At 37.7% G+C, this 22585-nt stretch overlaps 1 protein-coding gene across 1 annotated transcript; it reads left to right on the forward strand.

The window, feature by feature from the left end:
* The first annotated feature begins 170 nt into the window (after positions 1 to 170).
* Positions 171 to 20564, forward strand: LOC144653274 (voltage-gated inwardly rectifying potassium channel KCNH6-like). Its single transcript, XM_078513227.1, is given in 8 exon segments — positions 171 to 351; positions 13992 to 14423; positions 15482 to 15860; positions 16296 to 16495; positions 17633 to 17885; positions 18376 to 18584; positions 19941 to 20198; positions 20200 to 20564. Coding segments are annotated over 8 exon segments (1962 nt in total). The 5' UTR covers positions 171 to 321; the 3' UTR covers positions 20401 to 20564.
* The last annotated feature ends 2021 nt before the right edge of the window (positions 20565 to 22585 follow it).

The following is a 22585-nucleotide window of genomic DNA, read 5'->3' on the forward strand; positions in this document are numbered from 1 at the left end:
GAATTCTTCGCGAAATGAAAACCTGTCTTTATTAAAATGCGACAAAACGTTTTCATTCATAGTATTTACCCATGACTCTAATTTTAGTAAACATCTGTTTCAACTCCTCCCGCAATCTGATTGGACGATGAAAACAGGGCAACACAAACAGATGGCTTGGCCGCTCCGATAACAACGAATTTTTGATCTTTCAAATTGCAACCTAAAGCACCTTAGGGCCGTGGACTTTGAAGTCCACGAAAAAACTGTCGAAACGAGCTGGCGTTTGCTTACCAGCAAAGAAAAATAATTCTCATTTAAAGCGAACGACTGGGAACTGACATGGCGCGTTGGAAACTTGTTCAAGTTGAGGTTAGCGTGGCATGTTGCTATTTCACTTCACTTCTTAACTTAACACCGTTACAAACAATTGTATCGATCTTTACCTATTTTTTATGCACTGTTTCATAACCACCTATTCGAAGTTATCTCTCTTATGCTAGTCAGCTTTTATTATATTTTAGTAAGAACTAGGTATTCGTGTGTCGTGGGGATTTTCTTGTAGGTGCAACTCATAAAATTCGCTATCCTTCGATTATAAGCTAATTTTATGCAGCCGATGAACAGGTTTATAAATTTGGAGTGTCTTTAGCAATAATCTTTTTAGGAAGCTTTTACGTCAGTTCAACTGATCCGTGAATCCTAAACTTTAATTTTGTCTTCAGTATTAAATGTAATTAAAAACAACCATGCCACGGTTTGCTTTTGAAGGAAATATATTCTTTTCGTGCGATAAGCAATTTATTAAACGAATATTCAAATATTGCTTGTCAATTTTTCAGAAAATGCAAATATCGTGGCGAATATTCGGACAGACTTTATTGTGTCACACGCTATCCAGCGTGGATGGTCTGAAAGACTCGCTTAGCGGGATATTTTTTGGAGAATGCTTGGGACATTTAACACAAAGAAATCAAATTGACGCGCGTTCTGTTTTTCTTCGAATACAATCGGTATTATGTCGAAAATCATTCTTGTTTTTCTTCGGTATTAAAGTCTTAACATAAGGTCAGTCTTAATATCAAAATTAAGTTTTGAGGAAAACTGTGGGTGTTTTGATGGTGGCTTCTAAACCGTTATCTATTATTTTTGCTAAGGGCAGTATTTTGAAAACCCGCCTTGAATTCATAACATCGGCTACAAATTGTTACCAGCTCGAACTATCTTGCAAATATTGATATCAAACACATTTAATTTTAGTTCCACACGTTCCACTTTTGAAGCGTATATATGAAACTAAGGGCAACGCATAATTTTAAACTACCACACGCCTTTGCAGAAATATCTTTTTCAAGATGTTTCTAGGCTGATCGTTTGTAATGAAAAATTGTGTGATATGACAATTTTGCCGCCTCGTCCAATGAAATGAAATTGCGATGCGGGGTATTATGCAATCATGAATGAAAACTGAGATAACAACAAGCGAACTGAAAAATCTAATTTCTGGTCAAAAAAATATCAACCCATTTCTAAACCAAACTGCTTCCTTTTTCCTTTATTGATTTTCGCGGAATAACCTACTTTCGAAAATGACGTGTTTGTTGCCCGGGGTTTGCTGTAGTTTTGCGAATTAATGTTTTAAAATCGCTAAAAATAACTTGTGTGACATCTCTATTTTAAATCAATCATAGCCAACGTGCTGTTTTTTCAACCAATCAGGAGCGAGACAACGTGAAACCAAAACCAATCGTCAACTCGGTTGACGCGTACTTTCCCGCTCTTTTCACGGCCGGAATTCAAATCGGTCAAAAGCAATGCGCGCGCACAACTTCCCACCAAAGTGTCTCAAATTCAAACACGTGAAATCGTCCTCTTTAGGCCTAAACAAATGTACGCTGACTATGCGTAGACAATTTATAAAAATTGTGTTTTACCAGCTTTGATAGCCTCGTATTTTGGTCTAAGGTTGTACCACGTGATCGCTCTTGGCCAATAATGACAAAGAAAACTATAATGGTCCATAGCAGGCCCTCGTGGCGCGCGCACTGGTAAGAAGTGTTTTAAAATTAAACCAAAACCGTCGAAAAGTCAGTTTTAACGATATTCTGTGTTTAACAGACCAATCAGGAAAATTATTATAGAAAAATCGTTCTGGGTATTTATGACTTTGATAGTTACGGCAGTGGTTTATGGCTGCCACTAGATCTCTTTGAGATCATAGTCTAATTATTAAAAATACCATCACGTGATGCCGCGGTTCTGAACACACGCTTTATCAAGTGCTCCGCAAAATCAGCACTTTATTTCAAAATTAACTAAGGAACTACCAACTTTTTCGACCATTTTATTTGCTGGCTTGTTGCGTTAAAGCATGCCCGACCCAGTGGACCCAAAAACTGAGAAAAACAAGAGCGAGAAGAAAAGGCTCAGAGTGAGCTCAACTGAAGACAACGAAGACAGCGACGCCATTGTTGAACTGACGGTGTCGGAATTTCAACGCATCATCACCAGAGTTACAAAAATTGAGGAGGAGGCGAAACACCGCGAGGCACGTATCGCTCATCTGGAGAAAGAATTAATACTGGCCAAAGAAGAAATTAAGAATATTAAAACCACATCAACAGAGCTTGGAGAGTCTCTCCAATTCACACAGAGGGAACACGAAGAGGTTTTCGAACGCATTAACGAGTGCGAACGCGAACAAGCTGCACACGACAACGACATAATTAAGCAAGAAATCTATAGTCGCAGATGGAATTTGATATTCTACAAAATACCCGAGCGACAGGAGGAAAACTGCAAAGCGTTGGTTAAACAAGTTCTCATTAAAGATCTCAAAATGGATCCGTCAGAAGTACAGTCAGTTATGTTCTGCGGTGTTCACCGTTTAGGAAAACGCAGCAGAGGTCGAACAAGGCCCTTAATTGCCCGCTTCACATGCCGTGCCGACAGAGACAAAGTCTGGAAGCTACGACGAAACCTCAAAAACTCTCATGTAAATCTCGGAGAAGATCTTCCGAAGCGCGTCCAAGATTTGAGAAAAGATGTCCTAGTCCCGGCTATGAAGAGAGCGAGAAGAGATCCAAGAAACAAAGCGCATGTAAACGGGGACAAACTTATTGTCAACGGAAAAGCCTACTTTCATTTCAACATCCCTGCCCGCTGGCTAAACGCCGAACAAGAAGATCAAGACGCGGAACATGACGAAGAATCACCGGATATAAACGCTTCGGCGACAGACTTTACATACGAAACAACGGTCGAGTAAGTACTAACTTTCACGAAGCGAACCTTCGTAACACTTATCTACTTATTTATTTGTTTGGTTCCTATTTAAAAAGTAGACCTTTTTTTCCTGTGCGGAGCACCGCTAGATTTTGTCTATAAAATATTATTCCTTGATGACCAACACGCACACCGATTACCGAATTTGCGTTCAGGCCTTTAGAGCCTATTTTATTTTACTTAAAATTATTTCTCGTGGTAATAGTTGTTTCAATGTTTTTGTTCTTTGGCTTTTTAGTTTTGTTTGTATATCATATACTGCTTCCACCTTATGCAAATTCTACCAGATTCATCAAATACCATCTGAAAATGCTAATTTCTTTCTTACACCTTTGCAAATTTATAACCATTCAACAACTATGACGAATCAACCTACTTTTCCTATCTACAAATCCCCAAGAGGAATGTTGTCAAAGGTACATCATGTTTTCTGGTCTTCAAAAGATGCCATTGTTACTTTTTCTTTGGAATATTCACACTAAACCTGAAATGTCTCTCTCTTAATGTAAGAGGGCTAAATAAATCGATAAAAAGACGCTCCATCTTTAGGTGGCTTCACAAACAAAATAAGGATGTTATCTTTCTTCAGGAAACGTACAGCTCCAACGAAACCGCTAAAATCTGGGAAACAGAATGGGGCGGAAAAGTTCTTTTTAATCACGGAACATATCACAGCAGAGGAGTAATGATCCTATTTAACCCCAAATTAGATTGCCAAATTGACGAGGTAGTCCGAGATAAAAACGGAAGGTTTCTTAGCACAAAGATCACTCTTGATGATTGTCAAATCGTTTTAACCAATGTTTACGCTCCAAACGACACTAACCAACAAGTTCTCTTTTTTAAGGAGATTCAAAAATCTCTCAGCAAGTTCGCGCAAGAGAAATTTATTATTGGTGGTGATTTTAACTGCGCTCTTTCACCAAGTGACAAAGAAGGAGGGAATCCTACTTCAAAAAAACAATCCGTCATTAAAGAAATCGATAATTTATGTCACCTTTACAGTTTGTGTGACATTTGGCGCTCCTTAAATCCGACTGCAAAACAATTTACATGGAGAAACAAGTCTTTTAAGGTCCAGTGTCGCCTAGATTACTTTCTAATATCGAAAGAGCTTAGTAGCACTACAATCAAATGTGATATTTTGTACGCTCCAAATACAGACCATTCTGCGATACAATTACATCTATTAAGCGAAGAGTTGAAACAACAAAAGGGACCTGGCTTTTGGAAATTTAACTCTTCCCTTCTTGAAGATAAGCAATACGTTTCTGACTTGCGCAAAAACTTAACAAACTTCATAGAAAAGTACCGAGACGTTGAAGACTTAGGCCTAAAATGGGATCTTGTCAAAATGGAAATTAGAGGTTTTACTGTCAAATTTTCAAAAATCAAAGCAAGAAGAAGACGAGATGAAGAAGTTTTCCTCCAAAAGAAAATCAACGAATTATTTACAAAAGCCGAAAAGAATAGAAACAACAGGCCAATAATTTGTGAACTTAATTCTACTCGAGCTCGTCTAGAAAAAATAATGGCACTTAAAACTCGCGGCACCATCATCAGGAGTCGCGCAAGATGGCATGAACAAGGAGAACGCAACAACAAATATTTTTTAAACCTTGAAAAAAGAAACCACTCCAGAAAGTTAGTCTCTAAACTGAAGCTACCGAACGATTCTGTCATAACTAACCAGTTTGACATTTTAGAAGAACAAAGTAAATTTTATAAATCGCTATATACCTCGCAACACGCGGAAAATGTTAAGAAACCGGAAGAGGGCGTTTTCTTTAATCCCAGCAACATCTCAGCTTTATCGGACCATGAACAGGCTCTATGTGAAGGTTTGATTACAGAAAATGAGGCTTTCAAAGCACTCAAAGAATTTGCAGCAGCCAAAACTCCGGGTACCGATGGTCTGTCGACTGAATTTTTAAAATTTTTCTGGCCTGAGCTTAAATCTCTAATTGTTGAAAGTTTTAATTATGCTTTTCTTAACGGTTCCTTGTCGATATCCCAACGACGAGGTATAATTTCGCTTATTCCCAAAAAAAATAAAGACAAAACCATCCTTGAGAACCTAAGACCAATATCTCTTTTAAACGTTGATTACAAAATTCTCACTAAAGTTTTGGCTAATCGTTTAGAAAAGGTATTACCTAAAATAATAAATCCCGACCAAACCGGTTATGTGAAAGGGCGATACATTGGAGAAAATATCAGATTGATCCAAGATTTGATGTTCCATTTGGATAAAGAAAATTCGCCTGGCATCGCCGTTTTTGTCGATTTCCGGAAAGCCTTCGACACAATTGAGTGGAACTACCTGGAGAAGGCTCTCACACTCTTTAACTTTGGGCCCGATTTCCTACAATGGTTCAAGACTGTATATTCAAATATTTCTAGCTGTATTCTCAACAATGGTCACGCTTCTCACTTCTTTTCTTTAACTCGTGGAGTGAGACAAGGCTGTCCAATATCAGGCCTTCTTTTTGTTATTGGTCTTGATCTTCTCGCAAGAGCCATCAAAAATCACGATCTTATTAAAGGAATTACAATAAGAAACCATGAAATAAAAACCACCATGTATGCAGATGACACCACAGTCTTTCTTAGCGATACAGAATCTGTTCCCCATTTACTCGAACTGCTAAACCAATTTAAGGTTGTCTCCGGCCTAGAAGTCAATTCCACCAAAACCGAAGCTATGTGGCTCGGCAAATGGAAAAATAGATGTGATACACCTTTCAATTTTAAATGGCCCGTCGACCCGATCTGCGCTTTAGGCGTCTTCTTTTCCTACGACACCACAAAAGCGGATAAGCTTAACTTCGACGAAAAGTTGCGAAGTATGGAAAAAGTTTTGAATATTTGGAAAAATAGGAAACTGACTTTAATTGGCAGAATAAATATCGTTAAAACTCTAGCCTTATCCAAATTAATTTTCAACAGCTCTAACCTCAGTTTACCAAAGGACTTGCCTGACACGATCAACAACATGATTTTTAATTTTATTTGGGAAGGTAAACCTCCCAAAATAAAGAAAACTACAGTCATAGGACAAAAAAACAAAGGCGGCCTAAAAATGATTGACTTTAAGGTAATGGAAACCGCTTTAAAAATCTCATGGATTAACAGGATACACCAAAACTCTTCCTCCTCCTGGAAAATTCTCATTGAACATTTCTTTAGGCAACATGGCGGCCTTTCTTTCCTATTAAACTGCAGATACAATTCAAGGCAACTTGATCTAAACAATGCACCACCCTTTTACCAAGTGATATTAAAGCATTGGCAGGAAAACAAACATATTATCTCAGAAGACAATATTAAACGGCAAAATGAAATTATATGGAATAATAAAAACATCTTAATAAACAAACACATGATCTATTTAAAACAATGGCACCAAAGCGGCATTACCTTTATTAGCGACTTGCTTGATGATGATTTTAGTTTCTTATCGCATACCACATTTCAACAAACTTTTCAGCTGAAAATCCCGTTCACAACTTATTATGGTCTAATAAACGCAATTCCACCAAGCTGGAGATGCGAAATCAAAGCAGCAAAAGACCAATTTGAAAACGAAAATGCGTCGCAAGAATCCCCTTTACGCAATATTATTAACACCCGTTCTGTTTATGCAGCTATTACGGATCATTACTTCCAACCTCCAACTGCTGAACAAAGACTTCTACGGTATGGTTTCTCCCAAGAAAGCCTAAAAAATGTTTACAACTTCCCTTTTGCAATTACGATCGAAACAAAGCTTCAAATCTTTCAATATAAAATCATCCATAATATACTTCCTACCAGGTATTCGCTTTTTCGTATGAATTTATGCGACTCTGAAACTTGTCATTTATGTAAAACGCAGCCGCAAACATTGCCTCATCTACTCTACCGATGTCCAAAAATTTCTAATTTCTGGACTGCATTTCAAAAGTGGTGGTCCGAAAAACAACAAAATACAATTACTCTTTCAGAACGCGATATCCTTTACGGCTGGCATGACAACGCCATACAAACAAAAGATATTTTAAATTACATATCACTTGTAGCTAAGTATTATATCTTTTGTACGACCCAAGACTGCGATGATGTACCTTTTGACGGCTTTCCTCCTTTTCTAAAAAACAGATTGGATACTCTACAACATATTGCAGTTAGAAATAAAACTATTAACAATTTCGAATTAAAGTGGAAAGACTTTATGTAAGCTTATTTCCTTGTTTATTTATTTTATATTTTTTCATTTACTTTATTTTCCTATGTACCTGTACCTTTATTTTCATATGTAAATTGTAACAGTTTATAAACTACGTAACTTAATTGTAACTTACGTCTGCTCTTTTTTTTTCTTACACTGTAACATTTGTACAATGTTAAAATGGCAATAAAGATATTAAAAAAAAAAAAAAGATAAAAAAAAATAAAAAAATAAAAAATAAAAAAAAATACCAAGATAACGATGTCCCATCTTGGTTGATTTTTCACTATTTCAACTATTTATTCAATAAATGAAGAAAGAATTACAGACCACTAAATTACTGTTATCGAATGAGCTGAAGCAACACTGGAAACGTTCCAAAGGTTGAATAATTCCATGTAACGCAACACAAAATTAATACGACTTCTTTGCCCACCAATTTCTCTTATTGTCACCTTGGGCTTATTCTGTCATTTTGTTGGCAGATAAAGGTCAGCAAGACAATATTTTACGCAATATGGCGTCACTTCAAATCAATTCAGCATTTTGATGATTAATTGAATAATCAATTTTTAATCACTTATGACAACCACGTCATTTGAATTCCAAATTTGACCCCAAAACATTTTCTTGCTGAGAGCACTTCTCGGGTTAACAACAACTTCTGTAATCATTTCGTTGGCGGTGGAATGATACATCTATTGCCGTACACAAACATACGCAGAAGAAGTCACCGCTTTCTACGTAAGTTCACAACTTGGTTTACATTATTTTCAATTATAGTTTTCTAAGGGTCTTGTCGTTTCTCTCGTTTCCGGTAGATATAAAACGCTCGCATACCAGTATATGCTTCTTGGTTGACTTCTAAATACAGTATATGATGGTTCATCGCACATTTCTCGCCACTTATGTCATTTATTGCCCAGAAACAATGCTTACATACTTTCCTAAGGTTTTATTTGGCCTAGCCATTCTTTATAATTTGAATTAAACAGGCAAATAAGGGTAGCGATGATAGCGCAATTTAAACTCAAGTGGTCGATTGTTCAATCAAAGGAAGAAGATTTACATCAGTGTACGGTCCCAACTGAACGAATCCGGCGTGCATCAAAAGAACCTACAACCAGAAAAAACACTGAAACTTTATCGAACATTGAACTTTTTCACGTATATCTATATAGAAAAATAACAAACCACTTTAATATCCACTGTTTTACTTCATATCGCTCGATATTGTATTTATAATTTTCGACGTCGAAACATCCTGGTGACATGTTTGAATGAAAAGAATTTGGTAATGACGTTTTAGCCGACCTTTTACGTAATTTTGTAATTGATGACTTTAAATATTTTGGCTTGCCTAATTGAAATTAAAAGGCAATTAGTGGCTATATATAAAACCAAGAAAAAATAATCAACCCAACAATTTTGCTTTTCGAATTATATTTATTCTTCTTTAACCAATGAACGCACAACTCCCGTCGACAAGTTTGTCGGCAACTTTTCTTATTTCGAGCAACTTTTTGAATTCTAAGCAACTTTTATCCATCCTGAGAGATCGCCATATATGTAAGTTGCCAAGTCTGAAGTCTTGCAAAGCGCTGCCCAACCACAGCATTTTTAGCTGTAAAATATTTTTCGTGGACAATTTGTTGAATAATAAAATAATTATCCTGCTCAATCATTTGGAATATCGTCTGTTTTTAGCCAACTCAGCCTACGGCCTCGTTGGCAAAGTATCAGGCGATATTCCGTAAGATTGAGCAGGATAATTGTTAATTTTTAACCTTAAAAAACCTTAAAATGTGGAAGATTTTATCACTGAACATTATCCATTTATTTCTCTTTTATTATCAGTTAAAGGCTAGGAGTCAGTAAATGTCGTTCATGAGATGAATTTGTAAGTGGACAAAGCTATATATAAACAAGTCCAAGTTAAAACCATATTAAAATTAAAAGTTAAATTAAAACTAAATAATATATTGAAGCGTCAAAGAATATTTCTAACTTAATCATTAAGAGTACAGTAACTTTTAGACGACAACACTACAAACTGAACAAATAGACTAATCAACGGGGAGCAGAGACACTGGAAAAAGACAAACATGTTCAGTAAACCTCCCGACCACAACACAAAGTTTACAGCTGTAAGTTTGAGTAACAGAAAATTAGGGGAGAAATAAATCCACTTATTTCCTCTTGGTTTGGGACAGATTTTTTTATTTAGTGCAGGATCTATCCGTGAAAGTATATAAGCTGAACAAATTAGCAATATGCACATTAGACATGCGCTATACGATCAAATTACGTTTTATATTTCTTCATCCGGTCCTTGCTTTATATGTAGTTACTTGTGTTAGATTCTCCGTTGGCTACTACGCCATGTTTACACGGCGGCACTTAAAAACTGTGACTGATGTGTAGCTATTTTATGACTGCTAAAACCCTGCCAAAACATTTTTAAAACACTTTTTAACCCTGGCTAAATGATCAAGCATTCAGCAACGCAAAAAGTTAAATATTAAAAATGTTTAAATGTTTCGGAGAAATAATTCACCTGATTTTGCTCCTCGAACATTATTTGAATTCTAGCCGCTCCATCCAAAGTGATGTTATATTACATGTAAAAAAATATATATATTTGATCAGCCGAAGCTTATTACGCGGATACAAAGTTGCCTTTTTTGTAAAATAATATATAAACGTAATCAAGAGAGGCCAAAGTGCCTTAATAAATTCTCTACCGAGTTGCCTAGCGCAGTTTGTGTCTAGCTTAAGCACCTAATATTAGGCGTCCTATTGTTTACAGTGCTAAGTCCTTTAAGCCGGCGAGTCATCCACACAGAATTTTATCGCTCAAAATGGAGCTATTATCAACTCAACAATTGTTCAAACTGTCAGGGCTGCGAGCCGGCGAGTGCCATAAAAGCGATTGAAATTGGCCAAATGGAAATTAAAATCCACCTGCCTTTTGCAGTCATTTGCATTTTTAGACTTAATTGAAGAATAAAATTATTAAGCCGCACTTCTGATCTGCTTGGCTGGTGTTTTGAACCAGAAAAACAAGATCTTTACGCGCGTACCAATGCGACTTTAAGTAATAAATTGGAAATTCGATTCGAAATGAATAAACTTCGAATAGTCTTTTAGTTCCGGCTTCTGTGGTCAGCCCCTTTGAACCGCACACAGTCTAAACATTGAATTTTTCTTATTAACTTGCTGAAGGCCGGAATCTCGCGTTGTTGTCTCGTTGCATGCCGGCGGAAACACAATTCGTCTCTGCTAACGCCGTGTTCTTCGCTCACGCTTGCGACGAAAAATGCGCGAAGTGAATTTCGTTTCAGGATGACGTCACAAACGGAGGCGACGCGACAACATCCTGGTCGTTTGAAAGATAATATGTTACAACAAATGCAAAATGGCCTCCTAGCAGGCGAGCGATTCAAAGCTCAAAATCAAATCGTGAATTATAAAGCGAGGTCGAAAACATGTCGGCCTCTCGTCGGCTGTTAGGTCTCCGCAATGCTTCTTTCGCGCCGCAATTGGGTATTAAAGGGCTGGTAAGTGAATTATTATTTCACGCTCGTACGGCACAGGCCAAACTTGGGAAATGAACTTTTCACGTTACTGTGCGCATTATTTGATTTTCGCGACAAGTCTCAAGTTTATTGTCTACGAAATTTGAATTATGGCAAAATTTCGGCACTGTTTTTTGACTAGATTATAGAATTTGAAAACAGACGTGAATCATTTAGTAAGAAATAACTTAACTCGGCTATCGGGACTAATTTTATGATGCAGATCAAAAGATAAACGAAGCAGCATTAAAAGCGACTCTCTCGACATTTCATTAGTCTCCCGACAGAGATGTATTTGCTTTCAAGGAATTTTTATGATCTCTTTACATTCCAGCGGAACCACGCAGAGCGTGCACTTTGCAGAATTTCCATTTTGAAAAAAATGTTTTTTTTTTTTACTTGAAAGCGTTTCCGTTATATGTACACTTTCAAACAGAACCCTATTGTCGAATGCTAAAGCAATATGTCTTGAGGAATATTTCGTTTATAGGCGCCGAACATTATTTTCTTAGGCTGGATTTTGTTATTGCATTTCGTAGTTGAAAAGCAAACTATGAATATTTTAAGACATCGTTTAATAAACCCCGTGCTTGTTGAAGCTGGTAGGGGCGGAAAGTTTATGATTGAAAACTTTGCGTTATTACCAAAATCTAAACTATTTTCTTTGTCATTTGAGGGAAAACATGAAATATTTACCCGATTTTCGAATAAAGAATTGCTTTTTCTGAAGGCGTCGCTAGAAAATATCGCTTTATTTCATGCTTCAAAGTAAATAAGTAATTATCTGTACGATCTCGAGAAGTATTCATCGTGTGTGGAGGGTTTCGTTCTGGTTTGTGTTGTCTAGAATAATGAGATATTTTCCCTATCACTGATTTTATCAAGGGCACTTTTTTTTATTTTCGACAACCGCCAGGGTGCTTTTCCAACTGTCAGAGAAAAATGTATATTAAAATTATTGCGCTCAATCTCTGATCTTCCTGTAATATATCCCGCAATTGATCTGTTTGGCTTGCCGGATTTGGCGTTTACGATTTCATTGTCACCGCGTTCTTGCAGCAACAAGGTAAAAGAATTATCTATTGGGACTATTTTGATTTTTGAAACTTATTACTACGCTGAACTGGTTTCTAGTCGTTCTGTCTTTTTGGTGAATTCGTCTTTTTTATTCGGCTGCCGGGCCATAAAGAAGCGATTTTCAAGAAACAGGTGAAATATACTTGGTGTTTTTGGGTTACGCCAGCTGCATTTATCGTTATTGTGAATTTGCATCTCCCAAACAATTTGAGATCGGCTACAGAAACGAAAAGTGAAACACTGATATGAATATGCTCAAAACACTGTTTTTGCGAAATTCGGTTTTTTGGGGTCGAAGAAGACACTTTCTGCATGGAAAACGGACCCGCCAATTTTATCAACGCTTTAATACTTTTTTTATATTCAACCATTCACTTCAAGATTATTTGGACTTAACATTCCATATATCTTACATTTCTTGTTATTTTTTCAGTAAATTTACTCAATGGCTTCGAAAAGAAAATCCATGAACTTTCCGGCGAAATCGAAAAATGTCGATGTTCTAGGAGCGATTAACTCGGACTGCTTCCGAAAGATTTTTTTATTATTTTTATCGCCATTTAATGAATTAAACGCAGGAAATCTAAAGCTTTATAAGATATTTTGTTACAAAAAGACCGGACCCGGCAAGGGCAATTCAGGCAATTTAAGACCAAAACAATTTAGAATTAACATGAAGATGAACCCCGGGGGGTGACTAGAACGACCCACTTTTCAAGTTTATGGATCGTAAGTTCAAATTTCACGATCGGTGCGTTTTTCTCTCAGGTTCCGAAACCACTTTATTCAGTGTTTAATAATTTCACAGAACCAACTCGATGTCGCTTCACAGAACGCCATAGAACTGACTGCACGAAATATTCAATTTACTGTCAAATAAATGTACACTTTATCAGTAAAAGCCTTTCACTCTTACAGCCAATGAAACCTGAATTAAATTTGTTTAATTAAGTCTCTGGGTGAAACCCTAGTGTGCAAGCAGTTTTGTAAAAGCTACTTGTAATTTCATGCGTTTAGTGCCGTTTGTTTTTCTTTTTCTTTTTGCAAAATTTTCAATATTTTTCCTTTAAAAACAAAACTTTTGGGAGTGAAAGGGAGCTTAAGCGATAACAGGTCAGTTTGTTTAGTTGAACTTCAATGTTCAAAAGCGCGCGTGCTGAAAATGTCCCTTAACAATTAGATGACTTTCAGTTATCAATGACTATTAAAATTAAAAGTTAAACAGACTTAAAGGAAGATGGCATACAATATGCGTTAGTTTTTCTGGATGATTCTATATCTAGCATGTTCCAAGAAGCGAAATAAAAGTACTATAAATATAAGGAAAACGATATCAAGCGTCAAAGTAGGAAGAACTGAGAGAGGTAAATATGTATCTTATTAACCAAGCGCGTGGGCCGTACTCGAAAAATATCCACCCTGGCCCTTGACAAAATGGATCAGCACAGCAGCTGGCCTCCCACAGAAAAGACTGAGGGAGCGACATCTTTCCAATACGGTCCCAAGCACGCTTGGTTAATAAGAGATTTATTGCACGACGTTATGATTAAACTGCAGAAACTTTACCCGGTCGAATATTTGAAGAATTGGACCGGCAATAAAGCATTCTTATGTTAGTTATTGGCCCTCTAAGCTGTCTTAGTCGGGTATTAAATAAGCGGTTTAAATGCTGGGTTATACGACATTGAGGATATTTCGGACGTCAAAATTAAATCCAACATGGCCATCAGTCCTAGATTTTAACACCGTGAAAACCTTGACGCTTGAGGTTGGGAACTTTTCTGGTAAAATGGCAACCACTTTCTTTTGCAGATCACGTGATATAATCTAACACTTATATTTTTGTTGTGTTTCATTTCCAGGTGATGTCACTCAGTTCAAGTTCAAATTCTCGGCCCAATGCCCCTCTCCACGCATGTACCATCCGACATGACTCACTCTTCAAGGCCGTGTGGGACTGGATCGTACTTGTTCTTGTTATATTTACAGCGATAGAAATTCCTTACTCCGTGGCGTTTTTAATGCCGTTACAGAAAGAAAAAGAGAAAGTCGAGGACTACGTAGGGTGGAATTTCATTCGAGTTACTCCGTTACTTATCTTCAACCTTTGGGTGGACTCCATGTTTATTGTTGACATTATAATCAATTTTAGGACAACTTTTGTCAAAGTGAACTCAGATGAAGTGATAAGCAATCCCAAGCAAATAGCTCTGCATTATTCAAAGTCTTGGTTTGTGGTGGATTTTGTCGCAGCTATACCCTTCGAGTTTATGATCACACCTCAAGTTGATTCGGTAAGTTGTTTTAATTAATTCCATTCAGAAAAATATTTAACAATTAAATTATAAAACAATAACGGAGAGAATCTCGTGCGCTCATTGGTTGAAAGTTATGGTCGACATAGAACATGAAAGTGGCGTAGCCTGTAACGCGACAGAAAACTTGAAACATTGTCGCGACTTTTCCAAAAAAAGAAAAACAGAATCAGGCTAGTTGTGAAACGTCAGATGGAACATTTGGGACGAAATTTTTCCCACACATAGCCGGCTTTAAAATGCGATCTTACAAGCTGTCAGTACGCGCGTGCGATTTAAAACTGTTTTTCAAATAGTATTCGCGGACAAATTTTGCGTGTTATTGTATAAAACAAAATCGATCACATTTTTCCGTGGTCTACACTCGTAGGGTCCATAAAAATGGCGCCATAAAATTTTTCCCGCCATTTATAAGGATGGGTACAAATTGCGACATTTCGCGTCAAATTTAAATGGCTGGAAAACCGGCGAGTAGTTTAGTTATTCTCGTAGAGTAGATTCTAAGGCGAAAAACTGAAAGCATTTTTTTAATTTCATAAGATAGCTGAAATTTTAGTGCATAAGGAAAAGGCTTGTGGTAACAAATAAATGTGTAAAGAAACTAAAACCATGGCGCGATATTCATTGCTATTCAGACAGTTTGTGCAACATCTCTAAATCGACGATTTTTCCACTAATATCAGGTTATTGCAGTAAAGTAGCAAAATTAAATTATGGTGCTAAAAAATCTTGAAAAGTTCTACTTTGAGCCTAGGGTAAAAGTTTGTAACACAAAACAGAAGTTGATAGGTCTCTGCGCACACGGCTAATGTTCGCGACTTGCTTTTCGCCCCTTTTTGTTTTCTGAAGTATTTATTGCACTGGAATTCCTTTCCAGCCAAAGACAAAAACTTCCCTTAGACAGACAAAAATGAAAGCGTCTTAGTTGTATGTTGGAAAAGCGACAATTTATAAAAAAAAACACCTTAAAAAGGTGGTTTTGTTTTCATTTGTTGTGCAGGTAACTAATGTAAACAATTTATTTTACTTTAATCCAGGCCACAACCTTATTTGGACTTCTTAAGACCGCGCGTCTGCTGCGCCTGGTGCGAGTGGCGCGAAAACTGGACCGCTACTCAGAATACGGGACAGCGGTGGTGATCTTACTTACGGGTCTGTTTACTCTTATCGCTCATTGGCTGGCTTGTATCTGGCACGGGATTGGCTATTCAGAGAATATGAATGAAATGGGATGGATACAAGAACTCAAGAAAAACTTGGACCTTGAAAGTAATTCCACAGGACCTGATATTCAAACTCGCTACATTACCGCTCTATACTTCACACTTAGTAGTCTCACAAGCGTTGGGTTTGGAAACGTTTCCCCAAATACTGACGCTGAGAAAATATTTTCAGTTTGTGTGATGATAATTGGAGGTAAGTCCATTTTTGGCATTTTGGGCAGCAGGCGCCCGTTTCTTGAAGATCCCTTAAAAAGTTTTCGCACACGGAAAACCATAGCAAAATATCAAATCTTAGCTGTTTTATTCCATGATATTTTCAGTATGAATAGAGGTTCTCTTTATACAAAGGTTCAGGCCTATACACTTCTCTTTTTAAGATAAAGTTAACTAAAAATGGCTTTGTGAGCCCGAAAAAATTCCGAAGTTTTCGTGAAACGGGCCTTAGGTCACTCTACTTCGATAGGTAGTTTAACACCTTTTATTTTTGTTTAGTGAAATGGTTTTTTTTTTCATTTTCCGTGAAACGTGATTTGGCCGTTTTATTTTGCGTGAAACGCGATCTAGACCCACCTCCCTTTACCGCCCTGTACATTGGTAATCTGAAATAGTTATTCCTCTCTTTACTCAGCTCTGATGTACGCCTCCATATTTGGAAATTTAACTGCTATCATCCAAAGACTATACTCGCGTACTTCTCGCTTTCACCGAGATTTGAGAGTTATCGAGGACTTTGTTCAATTTTACAAAATACCGAAAGCCACCAAAGAGGAGCTGGATGAGTATTTCAGACACGAGTGGGCTTACACCAAGGGCGTTGACATGGAAACGGTATGTAAAGTGCATGTGCATGCTAATGGTACAAGGATACAAGTTAGAACCACGTTGGATTGCATAATTAACATTGATGTAATGTATATGAAATTACCACACGAAAGAACTGCTCAACAGCTTTCATTTGAATGGTCACACACTAGAGTTTCATCCAATAGACTAAAAAGTTAGAACCACCTTGTACAGCATAATAAACAGCACCACATGAACTGAGTACTGCTCAATAGCTGAATGGAACGTTGAAACCATCTCGTGCAACAAAGTGAATAGTACACATTAAAGTACTACACAGTTGCTTGCATTGAAATGGTTATACATAAGGGTTTCATCCATAAAGACCTGAATTGAACCAAAAATTCAGAGCTATCTTAATTGAATGTGCTGTACTATAAACAGTACATACATGTATATACATATAAAAGTACTGCTCAATAGCGTTCATTTGAATTGTCATACACAAAGGTTTTATGTATTAACAGACTAAAAAAATTAGAACGCTTTAAAAGCATAATAAACAGTATGTAGGATGAAGGTACTGCCCAATAGCTTTCATCTGAATGGCCAAACACTAGAATTTTATTAACATTCCCCAACGTTAGGTTACTACTACTGAACAGCATAATAAACTCTATACATAAAGTACAGACTCGTACCCAGTCGTTACTCTTTCGTTTCGCACGTCAGAGGTTGATGGGAAGGACAGAAGCAAAAAGTTCGTCCTCCCTGATGCCGCGCGCCGCCAAAGCAAGAGAAGCGACTGGGTACGAGTCTGTAAAAAGTACCCAATAGCTTTCACTGAGATTTGAAAGTTCACGGACTAATTAAATTTTCATTCACAGACGTAAAAAAGTTAAAAACCACATCAATAACTGATTTACTTAAGGGCTGGCTGTGGGAAAGAGTGGGTTGCATCTTTTATACCAGGATAAAAAAAAGTTGTCTGATAGACCTTTCAATTGGAGTAATTGGAAAAATTAGTTAATTTGGGAAGTCGTGGGAATATCTCGGACCGTTACCTTTATACTTTTTTCATGTTGCTGGGAGTGATTTTGCAAAGAGAAAATCCTTAGAAGATCTTCCTAAATAATAAGAAAAGTTTTGGACGTAGCTTATAACTGATTTGTTTGTCTTTAGGTCCTCAAGCGTTTTCCTGAGTCACTTCAAGCCGATGTCTGTCTCCATTTACACAGACATTTATTTACAGAATGTGGAGCATTTAAAACTGCTAGCGAAGGTTGTTTGCGTGCTTTGGCATTGCGGTTTAAGATTCGTCATTATCTGCCGGGCCACTTCATCATTAAACAAGGAGATGAGGTCAAACGACTCTATTTCATAGCCAAAGGGAATATTGATGTTGTTAAATTTGACGAGACAATGCTTACATTAGGTTAGTATATAGAGTGTTGCTACAGTGCGAGCTGTTAATTAAGCGTGTTTATTTATTTGTAACGAATAAGAGCAACATTATTTATTTGATTTTCTTTCAACCAAGTCGTCATTCGGTTTTCCGCCATTTGCCACGGTTGGCACTGGTTAGATGTTTCCCACGCTTGACGTCAGTTGCATGTTTTCCCGCGCTTGACGCCGGTTGCAAGTTTTCCCGCGCTTGACGCCGGTTTCATGTTTTCCCGCGCTTAGCAGGCACGGCTTGTTTCTGCTTCAAGGTCTGCTTGGTTCAATGTGTTGATCGCGTTTGCTCTGTTTGCTGACTGACTGCCAGTGCTCATATTACCACTTTGCATTTGGCCGGTTTACGAGAGATACATTAGAAAACTCGACAGGTAGCGAACAAAATTTGAAGTTCATGTCCTCTTGTTGTCTGGCGGTTACAATAATAAAACAAATGGCGCTGAAGTATTGATCTATTTGATTGACAGGTAAGGGTGACGTCATAAGTTGTGATTACAGCACAGTTCAGAGTATGTACATTCCTAAAGCTAACGCCAGTCTCCGTGTTCAAACGCACTGTGAGATCCATTCAGTGGCCTGGTGCGAGTTAGTTGCAGTATTAAAGGCTTATCCATCATTCCGAGAGGAGTTCATCACTCATCTGGAGCTGGCGTACAATCTAGGACACGAAGTTGAGGTACGAAAATCATGAAGTAGCGTGTCACGTGGTTTTATGCAATCTACAATTGCCACCGTGTCTCTTTTATTAACGTGTTTTGTGAAAAACCCCCCATAACTTTTGTTTATAATTTTTAAGATGTTTAGAAAGTAGTTACAGTGCGACGCGCCTTACCGTGGCCACCCAACAAACTTTTTTACAAGTGGGCTCGCAATTTATTATCTTCACGAACACGCCCCTGCAAGTTGAAACGATCAAATGGAACTGTTACATTGATTATCAACAAAAGAGAAAAAGTAAATTTACAAGATGATTTGTAAAAAGTTTGTTGGGTGGCCACGGTAAGGCGCGTCGCACTGTAAAAGAGACGCAAATAAGATTCGTGCTAATAATCTATCATGGCTCTATGTCTGTGTAACTTACTGAATACATGTTTCGAGAATAGTTTTGTACCGTATTGAACTTTAATATTGTGTAATTTCTTTCAGTTTTCGATCCCCGTAATTGATATTGTAAGTTTATTATTTTAAAATTGAGGTGTAAATGCGGTTGTGTAATGTCATGAAGTTGTAGTAAAAGTTGTAATATATTGCAATATATTGTAATGTTATGTATTAAAGTAAATGGGGTACTTAAAAAGAGATATAGTAGAATAGATTCTAAATGAGGTGGTAAAAATGGATAGACGGCGGAGAAGAGGGCCGGGGGGTTGTAAGCCCCCCCCCCAATGATAATTTGGGGGGCCGAGCCCCTAACGGTTATGGTGCCGATAAACCTGATCGCGAGCGCCGCGCAAATACATTGGTTTATCAAGATACTCCCCCCGTGAGTGAGTTGAAACCCCTCTCGAAACTCGTATGGAAGTACTGATCAGGGCAAACTTTGTTTATTTTGTGAAAAGTTCAAACAATAATCGGAAACGTTTGTATGGCCTTCGAACAACATTCTGAAACAACAATCTTCGATCTTCGGTCTAGAAAGTTTTTTCAGAAAAAAAGTTCGCTTGAACGGAATAAGTTCCTCCCGAATATGAAAACCTGCCGAGTATTTTTGGGACTTTCTTAGCCCCCACGTTCCAAAATGCCCCGCCGCCTACTGAAGAAGAAATTAGAAGCTTATGTTAATAATTAGTGTATAATAGATGGTGTTAAAAGGGCTGTTTCCAAGCCAGAGTGCTTTCTTGGGTGAGTAGTCTCGTTTGTAACCCGTGTATGTTTTCGGTTTCTTTGTGTTGGTTGGTTTTTTTTTTTTATTTTATTTTGTTTGACGTGTCTAAGAGGTAGTTTTACTTAACTCTCTAAAACAGAAGATATATGACGGGCCTGAAATACCTGTACGAATTAAGCTCTTTGTTTTTTTTTTTTGTTTTTGTAGGAAGACGAAATCATGTTATTTCCAGAAGAAGCGAACCCAGGCTCCCGGAAACTGTCTAACGCCCGGTCAACATTCTCGTCACGTCAAGGAGTCGACAAGCTCGAACGAACAGGTTCACCAACATTCATCGTTAATGGCCGAATACCACAGGACCACAATGCTTCGTCAGCAATTGATTTACACTCCCGCACGTCCGCAGGTGGAAGCGAACCAAGAATCCACACCCTAATGCCCTCGATCCATAACACTCTCCCTTCCGTTAAACTCACATTTAACTTGTGCTCAAATTCACTGCAATCACGGGACGGAAATGAAACTTCTTGAGCAACGAATTGATAACATAGAAACAAGGCTGGTAGAAATGGAGGAGCGTTTAACAGAAAAATTTGAGACAATTTTATGCCACTTGCGAAGCAAACGGGGTGGTTCCTCTCCTGAACTTAGAAATACAAATGTCTGACAACAGAGTACGTGTCGCTTAATGATTGGTTCGTGATTCGATTACGTGTTTTTGTTCAAGTGACTTTCGCATGTCAACGACGCGCCTTAATAACTGAGGTCTCGAGATTTTAATGTCATATTGTAAATAAAGTGAAAACGGTCAACGTTTTGAAGTGTATAAAGCCTGAAAAGCTAACATTTTAGCATTTTTTAAAACAATCTGAACAATGGCATGTGTATATTATACAAATGAACATAGCAGTTATTTGGCATTTGAGAAGAAGTTCCTTTACTGAAGTACAGGATTCAGTTGACCTTAGAACTTGTTGTTTGTTTATTTTGTCCATTTTGTAAAAACCGCTTTTTTAAAATTCGTCCTTTCATACTTTAAAGTACTTAAAGTACTACATGTATAGATGTTTTCCATACAAATTGCTTTCCGCTAATATTAATTTGAGAACATTTACACTTGTCAAGCTATACAACCATATATAAAGAATGCATGTACAAAGCGAACTAGTTCATTTCTGGTTCTAAAACGCTAATTCTAACATGAAAAAAAGTTTATATAATTATCAAAATTGTAACCTGGCCTGAGCTACGGAGTCGAGAAGAATTAGAATTTAAACTGTTGGAATAAGATAAAGAAATCCACCGTGTAAAATTGATAACAAGTACCTTCAGTAGTTTCATTTGTTTTTGTACAGTTATGTTATAACAAGGATCTTACCTCTCGATAACACATTGCGAATTTGCTATCCGCCTTTTTTGACTAGTTAAAAACATTATTTCTATTATCTCAGCGTGGTATATAAATGATAAATTTCATTCATAATTGTTTTGTCAATAAACTGGTTTTATACGTTTCAGACAAAAGCTTTCTTAAAAATCGTTTTAAAAATCGTATAATGTGTAGCTCAGGGTTTTATTTTGACAAGTTGACGGCTAAAACAGACCGCTTTTTGTAACGACTTACTGAGTTCCTATTGAACTTAAATTTATATCTTGGTTCATATAAATCAGATCGTAATTCAGAGCTTCACTGGGTTCCTATTAGAGCTTGTTGCCGACCTAAACTGGGCTCCTATCGAAACTTAATTCCAAACTAAACTGGGTTTCTATCAGAGCTTAATTCAGAACTAAACTGGGCTCCTATCTAAACTTAATTCCAAACTAAACTGGCCATGGTTTCTATCAGAGCTAAATTCCGAACTAAACTGGGTTCCTATCGAAGCTTATTCCCGAACTAAACTGGGTTTCTATCGGAGCTTAATTCCGAACTAAACTGGGTTCTTATCGGAGCTTAATTCCAAACTAAACTGGGTTCCTATCGAAGCTTAATTCCGAACTAAACTGGGCTCCTATCGGAGCTTAATTCCGAACTAAACTGGGTTCCTATCGGAGCTTAATTCCAAACTAAACTGGGTTCCTATCGGAGCTTAATTCCAAACTAAACTGGGTTCCTATCGAAGCTTAATTCCGAACTAAACTGGGCTCCTATCGGAGCTTAATTCCGAACTAAACTGGGCTCCTATCGGAGCTTAATTCCGAACTAAACTGGGTTCCTACGACATTCCAACTAACTGGTCCACGAGCATTCCACAACGCAAAGCCCGAACAAACTGGGCCCATCGGAGCAATTCCGAACAAACGGACGAGACCAACGCACGAGCAACGAAACGAACCAATCTATCAGAGCTTAATTCCGAACTAAACTGGGTTCTTTTCGGAACTTAATTCCAAGCTCAACTGGGTTCTAATCAAAGCTATTTTTACGTGAGCTGATACGCTGCCTCTGATTAAAATGCGACAGAGAGCTCTGTTAGTGCGGCTTCGCTCGCGCATCGTTATCGGCGCTTCGAACCTCCCTCTCGCTCCCGCCACAATCTGTTTAAGAAAAAAAGAAAGGAATGTTTGCAGTGTAACCATATCAACTGAGTTCCAACTTACTAGGGTTCCTATCTAAGCTCACTTGCGTTCCTATCGGAGCAGTTGGCTTAGCTCAACTTGGTCCTTTCAGAGCGAAGTGTTCTTTATTCACTCCAAACGTCCTCCAACCTAGTCCCCAGGGTCTCCTCCGTTTCATTTTGAAGACCCTGGGACACAGTTCCCTCGTATACAGCTCATAAGCTGACCACGACTTTCTGCTCCTCGCGCTAACCCTAGCGTCACATCCGCGCGCGCTCTTTTCTTCGCGCGCTTGC

Source organism: Oculina patagonica, chromosome 5 (assembly GCF_052425735.1).
Source record: "Oculina patagonica isolate OP01 chromosome 5, crgOcupat, whole genome shotgun sequence".
Classification (NCBI taxonomy): Eukaryota; Metazoa; Cnidaria; class Anthozoa; order Scleractinia; family Oculinidae; genus Oculina; species Oculina patagonica.